This window comes from Pelodiscus sinensis, chromosome 12, assembly GCF_049634645.1.
Source record: "Pelodiscus sinensis isolate JC-2024 chromosome 12, ASM4963464v1, whole genome shotgun sequence".
Taxonomy (NCBI): domain Eukaryota; kingdom Metazoa; phylum Chordata; order Testudines; family Trionychidae; genus Pelodiscus; species Pelodiscus sinensis.
The window spans coordinates 30,551,766-30,565,024 of NC_134722.1; the positions used below are offsets into that span (position 1 = coordinate 30,551,766).

The window sequence follows — 13,259 nt, forward strand, 5'->3', positions numbered from 1 at the left end:
CTTGGCATCCTTTCTAAAGTTAAATAATTTTACAGAAGTAGCGACTTGATCTTAAATCATCTGGAAAGTTGAACCTACAATAGGAATCTTGTCCAAAAATAAATACCATGACTCTCTTTTCTTCTGGACTGAGGCAGAGAAACTCTTACTTTTAAGGTAGTACTAGCAGCACTTTAGACAGCATTCCTTTGGTTCAGTACAGGAGTACTGGCACAGCACCTGGCACAACACAGTCTGTAGTTATAGCAAAATGTCTATCCTTGGCTTTGTCATGCAGGAGCCTGTACTCCAAAAGGTAGCTTCTGATTATCTCTGTGTTAATCCTGTTGTTAGTAAATACATAGCCTGACTAGAGTGACTCTTCAATCAAGGTTTATTGATCACTCCCACCATCCAAGGCATTGTCCTTGATCTAGTCAAGTGAGCCCTAATGTGAGCCGTCCTTTGGCAAGGTCACTTGTTAAAATGTGTTGCTCGCTTTCCAATGCTTGTGAAGGCTTCAATGCTTTCTTGGAAGTTCCAAACAAAACAGAGAGCCTTATTGGCTCTTGCTACATTTCAGAGGCGGAGGTGCCCTTATCGACTAATCAACTAGTCGATGCAGTTTGCACCGACTTTTCGACTTAATCTAAATTTAACATCCTTAATATATGGAGGTTGTCCAGTGATTGCCCATGTACGTTCCACTACTGGTGTTGGTGCACCCAGCGCATAACCATTGAAAACATTCTCCCTTGTAGCATCTTGAGCTCCCTCTGCTGTTGCATGTCACTTCATGCAGTTAAGGCACAGTCTTTCTCAACCCCACTCTGGTCCTTCTTTCTGCCTTTGATTTTTATTGAACTCTGTTTTTAAAAGTTATTTGTCTGTCTTTGTGAACTGTGTGTAGTTACATGCAGACTAAAGACCAGACTAACGGTCTGAAGTGCTTAGGGGAGCACATAAGAAGTACTAGCATCACATGGGCAGGGAGCTCAACCCTTGGATTGATGCCACATCTACACTACAGGATTAAAGATGTTAAAATGTGGTTACTTTCCCAATCAAGTAGTAAATAGATTTTTTTTTTATTGACTATATGATTACTCAATAAGGGTAGGCAGTTACAGCATTCAGACTGGCTTGTGTTGGGTCCCAGAATAACCTCTCCCGCTGCCACACTGCATGGGAACCTGCAAGCGCAGATGCTGGCTCCGTCCCTGGTCCTGGGTCTTTTGTCAAGTCTGCATAACCTCCCCTGTTGCTGCTCTGTATTGTAAGACTCCCAGTCCTTTGCAATGCAGAGCAGCAGCAGGGGAGGTTATGCAGATTGAGACCAGGGACTCAGCCAGTGTCTGCGCTTGCTGACTGCCTAGTCCCTTAATATTGCAGAGCTGTATATTGACAGCCTGGACAGCAGTAAGGAACAGTTCAAATACATACCGAGACAGTGCAGAATGGTGGTATAATATGCTTTTTGGGCATTTAAAGGGAAGGTTTAGGAGTCTGACTAGGTGAGACCTCAGCAAAAGCAACATTCCCATTCTCAACGATTTAGATGATGTCAGAGAGAGTACGCTTAAGTTGGCAGGTGATTGATACCAAGCTGGAGGGGTTGCAACTGCTTTGGAGGATAGGGTCATAATTCAAAATGATATGGACAAACTAGAGAAATGGTCTGAGGTAAATAGGATGAAGCTTAATAAGAAAAAATGCAAAGTACTCCCACTTAGGAAGGAAAACTCAGTTTCACACATACAGAATGGGAAGTGATTGTCGAGGAGGGAGGACTGCTGAAAGGGATTTAGGAGTCATAGTGAACCACAAACTAAATGTGAGTCAACAGTGTGACACTTGCAAAAAAAGCAAACCTGGGATGCATTAACAGGAGTGTTGTGAGCAAGACACAAGAAGTCCTTCTTCCTCTCTACTCTGCACTTATTAGGCCTCAATTGGAGTATTGTGTTTAGTTCTGGGCACCTCATTTAAAAAAAGATGCGGAGGAATTGGAGAAGGTCCAGAGAAGAGCAACAAAAATGATTAAAGGTCTAGAAAATATGAACTATGCAGTAGACTGAAAGAATTTGTCTTGTTTAGTTTGGAAAAGAAAGGACTAAAGAGGGGAAATGATGATGATGCATCTAAAAGGGTATTACGAGGAGGAGGGAGAAAAATTGTTCTCCTTAGCCTCTGGTGATAGGACAAGAAGCAATGGGCTTAAATTGCAGCAAGGGAGGTTTAGGTTGGACATTAGGGAAAACTTCCTAACTGTCAGGGTGGTTAAACACTGGAATAAATTGCTGAGGGAGGTTGTGGAATGTCCATCATTGGAGATATTTAAGAGCAGGTTAGACAGACAAGGGGGGTTAGCCTGGGGTTTCCCTGCACCGGGGCGGTCGGCCCCGGGGCAGGTGTGCGCCGCGGGTGGGTCGGCCCTGGGGCAGGCATGCACTGGTTTCCCTCTGGGGGATGAGGGAATCCTAGGAGGAGGCAGATACAGGGAACTCTCTGCCTCCACTGGCACCTGACTCCCCAGTCCCCACTCCCCGACCTCTGTCCCCAGCCACAGAATTCTGTTCCCACTCCCCTGTTCCCAGCTACAGAACTCTGTCCCTATTCCTGTCTCCACTGGCACTCTGTCCCCTGCTGCAGAACCCTGTCCTCTGCCCTCCCAGCACTCTGTTCCCTCTCCCCTGCCCTCAGCCGCAGAACTCTGTCCCCACAAAATGTATAATTATAAATGCTTCATTTTAGATTTAAATAGCATGAATAAAAAACAGACCATTTATTTCATAACTATAAACACGTGATTTTAATTTTATACCTCGCATAATTTAAAAATAAACTGTTTATCAGAGTGTGTAAGTAAGGGCTGGGGATAGCAAATGATGGACAGGAGGAGAATAGAGAGGGCGGGGCTTCAAGGAAGGGGCAGGGTGGTAGATCTTCACCTGTTCGGAGACTTAAAAAGTGATCTTGGGTGTAAAAAGGTTGGAGACCACTGATCTAGACAGTGCTTGATCCTGCTATGAGGGCAGGGGACTGGACTCGATGACCTCTCGAGGTCCCTTCCAGTTCTAGGATTCTAGGATTGTGGTGACAGCCTGCCATGTGCTTCATGATAGTTGAGAGAGTAAGGGGGGAAAGATATCTGGCAGGGTGGGAGGCTAAGATAAAGATTTTGAGCCGCCAGACATCAGATCAATAAAGAGAGCACCGTGCAGGTGTGACGTAGTGGCGGGGGTGGGGAGTGGGTTACATTCACTCTTTGATGTATTGTGCTGTGTGTGGGTGTGGGTGTACGTGTACCTCAGTTCTCTTCCCCCCTCTCCCCCACCAGCGCACTCTGCATGAGGTGGGAGAGGCTGAGCATGACTCACTCAAGAGGTGTATTGGGCCCAGACACAGGAGATGAGAACTCCTGGAAGACAAAAGAGTCCAGGCTGGGCAGTAGGGCCTGGGGGATGAGCCAGTCTCATCTGGGCTGGGAGAAGGAAAGATGTTTGGAGAGCAGGAAAAGGGGGAGAAAGGCCTGAGTCCCCTTCTCCCCAAGCAGAACAATACTATCTGATCTTGGTACCTATGTTAACATTGATCCTATGCTACGTTGTGTCCCTGTGATCCAATAAAACCTTCTGTTTTATCTGCTGGCTAAGAGTCGCATCTGGCTGTGGATGGGGGTGCGGGGTCAGGGACCCCCCCGACATTCCGTGACAGCAGGGCAATACAAATCAGAGAGGCAGGGCCTGGGCTCATGCCATGTTCGTTGGGGATGAGCAAAAGGGGGTTTACTGCAGAGGCATCAGCTAATAGCTTCTCCTGTTTCATCCATGTTGTCATGTGATGTCAGCCTCCTCCGAATCACACAGTGTGTTATGTAACAGATACTGACTGAACATGTCCAGAAACTTGGACCTTATATTGCAGTGCTTTGTGCTACAATGATGACAGACCACTTACTGCTGACTTGGTGTGGAAAGGTGTCTTACCATGGAGGATGGAATAAGGTAGGCCTCCCCAGAAACCTTGTGAGAAGGATTGAAGATTTCCTCTATGTATGAAAGCTTTACGGAGATGTGTCTGGAGCTAGAGAAGGAATCCTCCCTGCACATTAACAAGCTGTTCTGGGGACCTCCTGCTATGTAGCCACTCGGTTTCCTTAACCCACTTTTAGCAAGATTAAAAAATGTGAACTCCACCAGAAATGCCCTCCCAAGTTCAGTGCCCAAATGTGAGGCATCCTGGAAGGAGGGAATTGTCTCCAAAGTCATGAAAAAGTTTTTGGCTGTGTCAGTGACATTGGTTACCCCTCTCATCTGCTGACCATTCCTCTGCGGTCCTATACTTTTCTGTCTGAGGCTGCCTGAGTGTCTTGGGAGGAATCCATGGACTGGTGAGGAAAGCTGGTCCTCCCCCTCCCCACCTGCCAAGGATTGCATGCAGCCGCAGATAGAAGCGGCATGTTAGCAACAAAGCTCCAGACCATCCTTTTACCTTCTTTATCTTTTTGGTACGACTGCCTCAGCTGTTTTACTTTCACTTGGCACTGCTGGATGTCTGGTGTATCCTTTCTCTTCCATGCCCTTGGCATTCTTGGCATAGATATCTTTTATATATTTCTTTTATTGGTTTGTATTTCTGCGAGAACAGATTGCTCTCCTTGGACAGCAATGAGATCCAGGATCTCCTGCACATTCTGTGCTGGTGCTCGTCTGCAACCCTGGGAACTCATGAACTCATGGTCAGGTGTATTGCTCAGGTATGCTGCCTGCTCTGAGGTTTGCTCGCCACGCTGTTAAGACAGGAAATTCAAATGTTCCTGGGGCTTTTCCTGTTCCTCGAGAGCAGAGTAGAGTTGAAAGTCATGGCCAGACTGGTCACCATGAGGCACTGAGAGACATCTCCCACAGGCCAAGAATGCCAACTTCCAAAGCTCTGCACCTGCACTAGGGATGTAATAGTGGTATTGATTAACTGATTGACCAAAAAGCAAAAGCTGTATCAGAGGCAGCAGCACAGAGGGGCAAGAGGCTCCTTGGGAATGGGGCCAGAGCGCACTGGCTGCTGGCCCCACCCTCAGAGACTATAAAATGATTGAGTAACTGATAAGAATTCATGAGGTTAATCGACTATTCAAATAACCGATATTTAACTTCCTTAACCTGCATTACTGTAAAGTCAACAATGCAAGGTCAAATTTAGCAGTTACTCGTTACTGAAGAAGTACAGAAATCAACTTTAACAGTCTTAAAGTTGATGGAACAAGCTTGGTGATGTGACCTCATTTTTAGAAAACTGACCTAACATAGTTAGGTTTGACCTAAACTCCCAGTGAAGACCAGGCAGGGTAAAGAGGCTAGGTTGAAAGTCCACCTGTTGGAAGTAATGCTCCAGCCACTGTTAAAGCTATCCTGGTCTGACTTCATGCCAAGTACTCTGGCTTCACTGAGAAGTGCATTTCCAGTTTTTGTGGAATTCCAGTGCTGTTCTCCCTCATTTAAAGAGAGTCTGAATGCAGAGCTTCCAGAAAAGCACTGTCCTGGAGAAGGTCTCTACCCTCTAAGTATGGTGAGATTGTTGAGAAGGAATTGAATTAAGTGCACTGAACGCACTCCTCCAAATTGGTGCTGTAGCACGGTTGGCTCTGGCTCTGCAAGGGGCACTACCTCAAGCCCTATGCCTGAAGCAGCAGTGTTGACTTTGTTGGCACCAAAGCAAAGACTGTCTTGGTGCCAATTGCCCCGGAGGCATTTGTGTCAGCAATCAACCTGCTCTCCCTTGATACAGGTGTATTCTTCCTTAAAGGAGTCTAGTCATTAAGGACTCCTGCCACTTCTGCCTGCGTTACAGCCTTTTGTACCATAGTTGCCTGCTTCCTGAGGAGGAAGCCCCTTGGTACTATCAAAGGGAAGCCTGCTATGGTGGCATTGATCCGTTGATTGCCACGTTCTCAGCACCAATGGCTGACTAGATCAGTCCTACCATGGAAAAAGAAAGGGGAATTCTTATGATTGGACTCAGAGGTGTAATCTTACGTATCACAACTCCAAAGCAGGATCCCACTGGTCTCCGCAGAGATTCTCTCTTCCACCTAACACTGTGCGCCTTCAAGGGACCTGCCATGGAATATGTCTGGAACAGTGGTGCCCTTCTCCATATCCATGTCCATTTTGGAGTCTTCCCCCTCAGTTTCCAGATCTTTTACATAGCGTGCATATTCAGTGCCCTCCTTTAGAAGAGCTTAATGTATGCACTGAGTGACTCAGTCCCCAGATTTTAACCCCTGCATTTGGCAGCCCACAGAGATTATCACTGCCTTTGAAGTTGTACTTGCTCAGTCCATATATAAATTATTACAACTGCTGCAACTGTGTCAACTTGCTGATGTAATTGCTGGTTGAGCAGCATCAGCAGTACATTGGCCCCATCAGTGACTTGTTCCTAGTGCACCCACAACTGTGAGTGCAGGAGAGCATGTCCCACGCCTTTCAGTGCACATGTGTTTCTCCCTTTGCAGAATAAAACATCTTGAAGTTGGAATAAATAAAAAATGTGAATAGGCGCAAATATGTTTTAGTGTAGCATGGTATCTTCTTTAGGGAGACTGTTGTGGGACAATATACAGATCCTGCCTGCAGGTCCCAGAGTTGATGAATGTAGATATGATGTGCATATCTAATGTAGACAGACAGTACTGGAGCAAGGTGCAAAAATTCTTTGCTCTCTGTTTATATATATATATATATATTTCTAATTTGGCTGTGATGGTAGCATTGAAGTAGTGGTAGATGATGAAGTAAGAGAAAATAGCATTTGCTTTGAAATCAGAATTTAGAGACAATAGGTTTACTTCACTTGTTATGTATTAACTTTGTAAGCTATCTAAATACAACACTGGATATAAATAATATATGTATGAATAGCAGTTCTAGTGTAATAAACAATTCCAGTAGGGCTTGTTGGTATCATAACTTGCTTGTAATTTAAATGACACGTTGTGCTCGGTTAAATTAGAAACTTTTTGTAAAATCTTATAGGATAGCTTTTAATCCTTTTATAAAAATCTTTGAAAATTTTAATTTAGAAAATCCAATTAGTGATTTTTATAGGGACTCTTTTCTAGATCACATGAACATATTTAAAAATGTAAAACAGAAAACATGTCATAAAGCTTTGACCATTCCCTTAGTTTTCCAAGTAGCAAAGCAGTATGTCCAATTTTACTTGAAAATTTTCATTGACAAAAGACATCAAAATACTAAAAATATTGCTTTCCTACAAATTGAATTATTTGTAAGTTTGTTCTACTTCTACTGAAGTTTAAAAGGACCAAAATTGTTAGCAAAATGCAGGACAATGTAGCACTTTAAAGACTAACAAGATGGTTTATTAGATGATGAGCTTTCGTGGGCCAGACCCACTTCCTCAGATCAAATAGTGGAAGAAAGTAGTCACAACCATATATACCAAAGGATACAATTTAAAAAAATGAACAAATATGAAAAGGACAAATCACATTGCAGAACAGAAGGGGGATGCGGGGGGGGGGGGGGGGGGGTGGGAAGGGGGAGGAAGGAAGGAAGGTAAGTGTCTGTGAATTGCTGATATTAAAGGTAGGGAGAGTGGGATGTTTGTGAGTTAATGGTATTACAGGTGATAATTGGGGAAACTGTCTTGGTAATGGGTGAGAAAGTTCAAAGACTTGTTAAGTCCTTGTTGGTAAGTGTCGAATTTTAACATGAATGACAGTTCAGAGGATTCCCTTTCAAGTGCAGATGTAAAAGGTCTTTGTAGCAGAATGCAGGTGGCTAAGTCATTTAGAGAGTGTCCTTTCTGGTTAAAGTGGCAAGAAACTGTTTTCTCTTTGTGATCTTGTCTGATATCTGTTTTGTGGGCATTAATCCTTTGGCGAAGTGTCTGAGATGTTTGTCCAATGTACATAGCAGACGGACACTTTCGGCACATGATAGCGTAGATTATATTTCTGGATGCGCAGGAATATGTGTTCTTGATCTTATAACTCACTTGGTTAGGTCCAATAATGGTATCAGCAGAATGAATATGTGGACAAAGCTGGCAACGGGGTTTGTTGCAAGGGAAGGTACCAGGGTTGGTATTAGTGTGGTATGTCCTGTGGTGGTTGGTAAGAATCATCTTGAGGTTAGGTGGTTGTCTATAGGAGACTATGGGTCTGTCTCCCAGAGCCTCTTTGAGTATGGTATCCTGTTCCAATATAGGCTGTAGTTTATTGATAATGTGTTGGACAGGTTTAAGTTGGGGGTTGTAGGTGATGACAAGTGGTGTTCTATTGTTGGTTTTCTTGGGTCTGTCTTGAAGTAGATGTCCAACACATTATCAATAAACTGCCCACAAGGCTAAGCAGTCAACACTTCCCACAATGCCCCAGCACTCCTGGCACCTCCTTCCTGGGGAGCTAGAAATGCTGACACACTGTACCCGTCTGTTCCAGCCAGCACCCCTGCTGCCACTTCTGGCCTCACATGAGGTTACCAATTCTCAGCCTATGTGGACTGGGAGCTTGCAGCTCAACAGGGAATTGGAAGCAGCTGGGCTACAGCGCAGGGGGCTGCTCCAGCCCCCTTCCTAGTTTAATCAGTTAACCAATTAAACTTAAACGGGATTTGACATGCCTATTGTAAAGCAGATCTACTATACAAGCATACATGAAGCTGAGATGCAATACATTTTTGCTTACAGTAGTAACCATTCAAGCAATAGCATTTTTAATGACTTTCGGAAACAGGCTTTTTAGTGTTTTAATTATGAATACCCTAACCCCAAGACTGCAATCACGTACTCCTTTCCAGTCCCCAAACAGACTAACATATTTTTGAACAGTTTTACTACAGACTCCTGTCAGCAGAGATTTCATTAGTGCTACATTTGAGATCCGTTTCCTTGAGGGTAAACACATCTCTCAAGCTAAGCCATCCACTTTTTCTTGTTTAGGTATAATATGTGTCCAGACAGGTTTTGTAGAGTTGCTTGTGCTTTCATGTACATACTTGTTATCAATAGTGAAAACACATCTAACCAGAATCTTTGTATCTTAAAGCTTGACAATTTAAAAAAAAAAAAAACAGCCCTCTGTTGTAAATGTGGAAATTGCCACTACAATTTACTGGCAGAGCTAGATCACTGGAAATGGTTTTGAAAGGCATCTGTGTTGCAGTGCAAACTGAAGTAACTGACAGACTGATCAATGCATTGGGTGCCTTCTTCCTGAGCCTCCAGAACTGATGTCAGTAGCTTAGTAAGGGTTATCGTTGCTTTTTCTTGAAATGTGAGGGTGGTTTAAAGCATTTTTCCCTTTCTTTAAAAGATACAGACAGAAATAATCATACCCCATCCTTACTCTTACTCTTTTAAAGTGTGTGTGTGTGTGTGTGTGTGTGTGTGTGTGTGTGTGTGTATACACACACACACACATATACTAGCAGATTTACCCAGTGTTGTTCAGGTACTTAATTAAGGTGTTGGGTTTTCTTTTTTAAAAGAAAATAAAAGGAAAATGTATATGCTTCATTTAAATTATTTGTATTTTTAGAAGTTAATTTTATTTCATATTTCTTAAAGGATTACAATTTTTCTGTTTAATTTTTTTAATGGGAATTAATTGTGTGTTTTTTCTTCATCCCTATAAATACCTACAATTTGCTATGTTTTAACAAAAAAGGCTATAGTCAATTTGGTTTTCAGTAACGTTTTCTTCTATTTTTCAAATGTTAAGCATTGATTTGGCTGTGCCAAAACAGAGCACTACTTCAAATTCCTCAGTTTTATCCCTTTTCTGTAAGGTTTATTGACAAGCAATCCTATTTAAGTTTCATCCAATGTTTCTGGCTCATCTTGGTTCAGTCCATGCATGTAAATAACTTAAATTTCTTACAGGTACTCTGCTATTGCGAGGGCAAGAAGTTGGGCGAGAGGGGTTGATATTCAGCAATACAGGTTAGACCTCCGTGGTCTGGCACTCTTGGAACCTGAGCTGTCCTGGACCAGGCAACTTGCCAGACCAGGGGAGGTCAGTGCTTCCCTGCTTGCAGCCCCTCAGGTTCCTGTCCTTGAGGCTCCCTGTCCTATCACTGGCTCTACTAATGTTGGCCTGGTATGGCTCCCCACCCTGCTGCCCACCCACTGCCCCAGGGTCTCCCAGGATTCCCTGCTGGGACTGCTTGGCTGCTGCCAGACCCCACTGCTTCAGGATGTTCCCAGGAGTTCCTGGCTGGAGCCACCCGGCTACCCAGCCCCACTGCTGCCACTGGGGATACCATAGGTTTCCTGGCTGGGGAGGCCCGCCTTTGCTAGCTCCACTTCATCTGGGGGTTCCCCGGCAGAGGCTGTCTGGTTACTCTGGCCCCGCTGCCACTGGGGCTTTCACGGGATTCATGGCCAGGGCCACCTGGCTGCTGACAACCCCACTGACACCACTGCCTGGCCCCATTGATGCCTGGGATTCTCCCTCCAGGGCAGTGGCTCCCAAGATGTTGCCTGTCCTGTCCAGGGCTCCCCAGCCCCTGCATTGTCTCAGATTGCTCCGGGACACACTCATCTGGTAACATCTGTGGTGTTGCTGGACCAGAGAATCCAAATTTGGGAGGTTCAGCCTGTACCTGTAAGAAATTTAAGTGTGGGGTGTAGTGTGAAGGGCTCAAGGCAGGAAATTAGAGAGTATTGGGCTGGGGGAGAGTGGGGAGAGCTCAGGGCAGAGGGTGAGGATGTGGGGGGGATGCAGGAAGTCAGGGCAGGGGCTTTGGAAAGTGGAGAGTTTAGGACAGGGTTGAAGGTGTGTGGGGGATGTAGGAGTCAGGGTTGGGGGGAATGAGGAGGGGCTCATGGTAGGGGGTTGTTGTGTATGAGGAGGGCAGAAGGCCTGAAGCAGCTTTCTGTTCCTGTCAGGCAGTGAGAGCAAAGTGCACAGCAGCTCATCTGCCTCCTGCCCTCAACCAGAGGGAGAGAAATTCAGCAAACTGCACTTTCCCATCATTCCCTGACTATGGCAAAGAAAACAGCCTGTAATGTCCCAAGTATAAATCTGGGGTGGGAGGACTTGAGCCACCTTTACCTCCCTTCCCCATCTTCACTGAAGTAAATAAAGTATTGGGAGCAGGAATGTTAACATTTTAGAGGAAACAGGATGTTGCATGGTTTTTTTTTTTTTTTTTTCATAATTTGGTTGGATAAATGACTATCAAACACAACTATTTTTAATGTAGAAGGTTCATGTTCAGAGTTGGATGATAGTATTATTATTGTATATGGATCAGGTGATATCTGCTTATTATGTTTAATATATAGTGGTTCTTACAGATTTGTGGCTATTTGATTTAACAGGAATGTAATGTTCATAAAGAACTATAGGGGACAAATCTGTAACAGAGTAATCTTACTTAAAAGCAGCTGAAGTTTAGTCAACAGTAAACTAAACAGTCAAGTAACTGAGTTAATAGAAATTGGATGTTTTGAGAGGTTATGGGGGAAAAAGCAGAAAGATGTCCATTTTTTCCTTTTTTTAAATTTACAAAGAGGAAGATTTAGGTTATCACTTTTTTGATTGTGGCAAACAGACTCTGGAGTATCATCTTGCTTTGTCTGCAGGCTGTACTTAACAGTACAGTAATCTCTGTACTCTGGCTATTAGCTAGAAATCTCAGTAGTTTGAGATAATGTGACCCAATGACTGAAAAATCTAGACTGTTGCCTAATAGGCTCTTTTGTCCATGGAATGTTCAGACTAGAGTTCTACCAGAATGTGTGTCTCATATAAACTTAATTACCATGACAGAGTTATCGTGATGGAAGAACTTGTAAAATGTTATCAACAGATTGAGTTGCATCAGGACTGCTAAGAAGAAATATTAGTGGTAGACTAGGAGACTTTTAACAAACCAAATGATTAGGTAACTAAATACCTCCAGGTAGCAGATCATAAACAGTACTGGGGAGGGAAGGGTTTAAGAATGTAAAATCCCAGTTAACAGGTTCAATATTATGTTTAACCAGTTAACCACTTAAATAGGAGTGGGCAGGAGGCCAGGCCTTTCTGCCTCAGGGAGGAGTTGCTCCAGCCAGATGGGGCCCGCCTGAGGTGGGGGCTGCACTGGCCAGGCTGCCAGTTAACCATAACCGGTAAGGGTGATGTTTACCAGTTAACCATTCACATCACTAATTGTGTTTTGGTCTTGAAGATTTTTAAATGAAAAGTACAAGTGGGGAGATGAGGAAGGAATAAGACTGTAGGAAGACAAATTTTATACCAACAACCAAGTAAGCACCTAGGCTGTGTTTACATTACAAAGAAAAGTCAGAAAAAGATACGCAAATTGCAAACCACTGTTTGCTTATCTTTTTCCGCTTTTCTTCTGAAAGAGGCTTTTCCGACAGTTGGCCCGTTGGAATGTTGGGGGAAAAACTTTTTTTCGGAACATCCCTTCTTCCTTGTAAAAAGAAGTTTACAGGGATGCCGAAAAAAATGTATCTGCTTTTCTGAATTATTTTTGGGGAAAAGCAGACCCGTTCCTTGGACGCGGCAGAGCTTTTCCGGTATCCTGGAAAAGCTCTGTAGTCTAGACGTACCCCGAGAGCAGCTTTTTGCAGTTTTGCAGTTAAACACTGTTCCTCAGGTATTGCTACAGAATGGCATGCGTGAGCATCACCTAGAAATGCAAATAACTCTTTACAAAGAACATGGTCTTTATCTGTGTAAAAACCAAAAAATATTTGGCACTCTAATCTTTCTTCAATTTTAGTAATATACAGTCTTCTTACTTGTAAGCAGAGAATATTAAAATGTTAAAGAGGGATGAAATGTGAGTTGTGTGTCTCTTTACTCATGTTCCTTTCAGATGTCCTTCATCTGTTTTATGATGTATGGTATAGCTTCCATTTTCCAGCATTGTGTGCATGGGTAGGGAGGGAGTGTAGGAAGACTTTTACACCTTCCATCTGAGGACCTTCAACTTAGTAAATTATTCTCCTTGGCAGTCCACTAGAGCTTCAGACAAGATAGGTTTTGTTTTGACATGTAACTTAAAAAAATAAAACCCACCTCTCTTTAGAACATTTAGCTGCTACTATAATGGGCACTGTAGGAAACAAATGAAATGAACTCAGCAAACTATGCCAGGGATTTATTTAATCTTGCAGGAATTCAGTGAGTGTTGAAATTCAATGGTGTTGACAGAGTGAACGTGGGGTGGAGGGGATAGGCTTAAGCCTTCTGGTTAGTCAGGAGGATGTTGCTACATGATAGGAAAAAG

General features: G+C 43.7%; 1 protein-coding gene across 4 annotated transcripts in view; it reads left to right on the forward strand.

Annotated features, from left to right (window-relative positions):
* TENT4B (terminal nucleotidyltransferase 4B) overlaps positions 1-13,259 on the forward strand; it is a 60,091-nt gene that overhangs the window by 12,381 nt on the left and 34,451 nt on the right. The window contains exon 1 of one of the 4 annotated variants that reach the window (XM_025183667.2): positions 11,724-11,900. The exons of the other annotated variants lie outside the window; for them this stretch is intronic. Within the exon in view, the coding sequence (XP_025039452.1) occupies positions 11,893-11,900 (8 nt within the window). The 5' untranslated portion in view covers positions 11,724-11,892. Of the gene's footprint in view, positions 1-11,723; positions 11,901-13,259 lie in introns of those variants that run through there. 4 annotated transcript variants of the gene reach the window in all.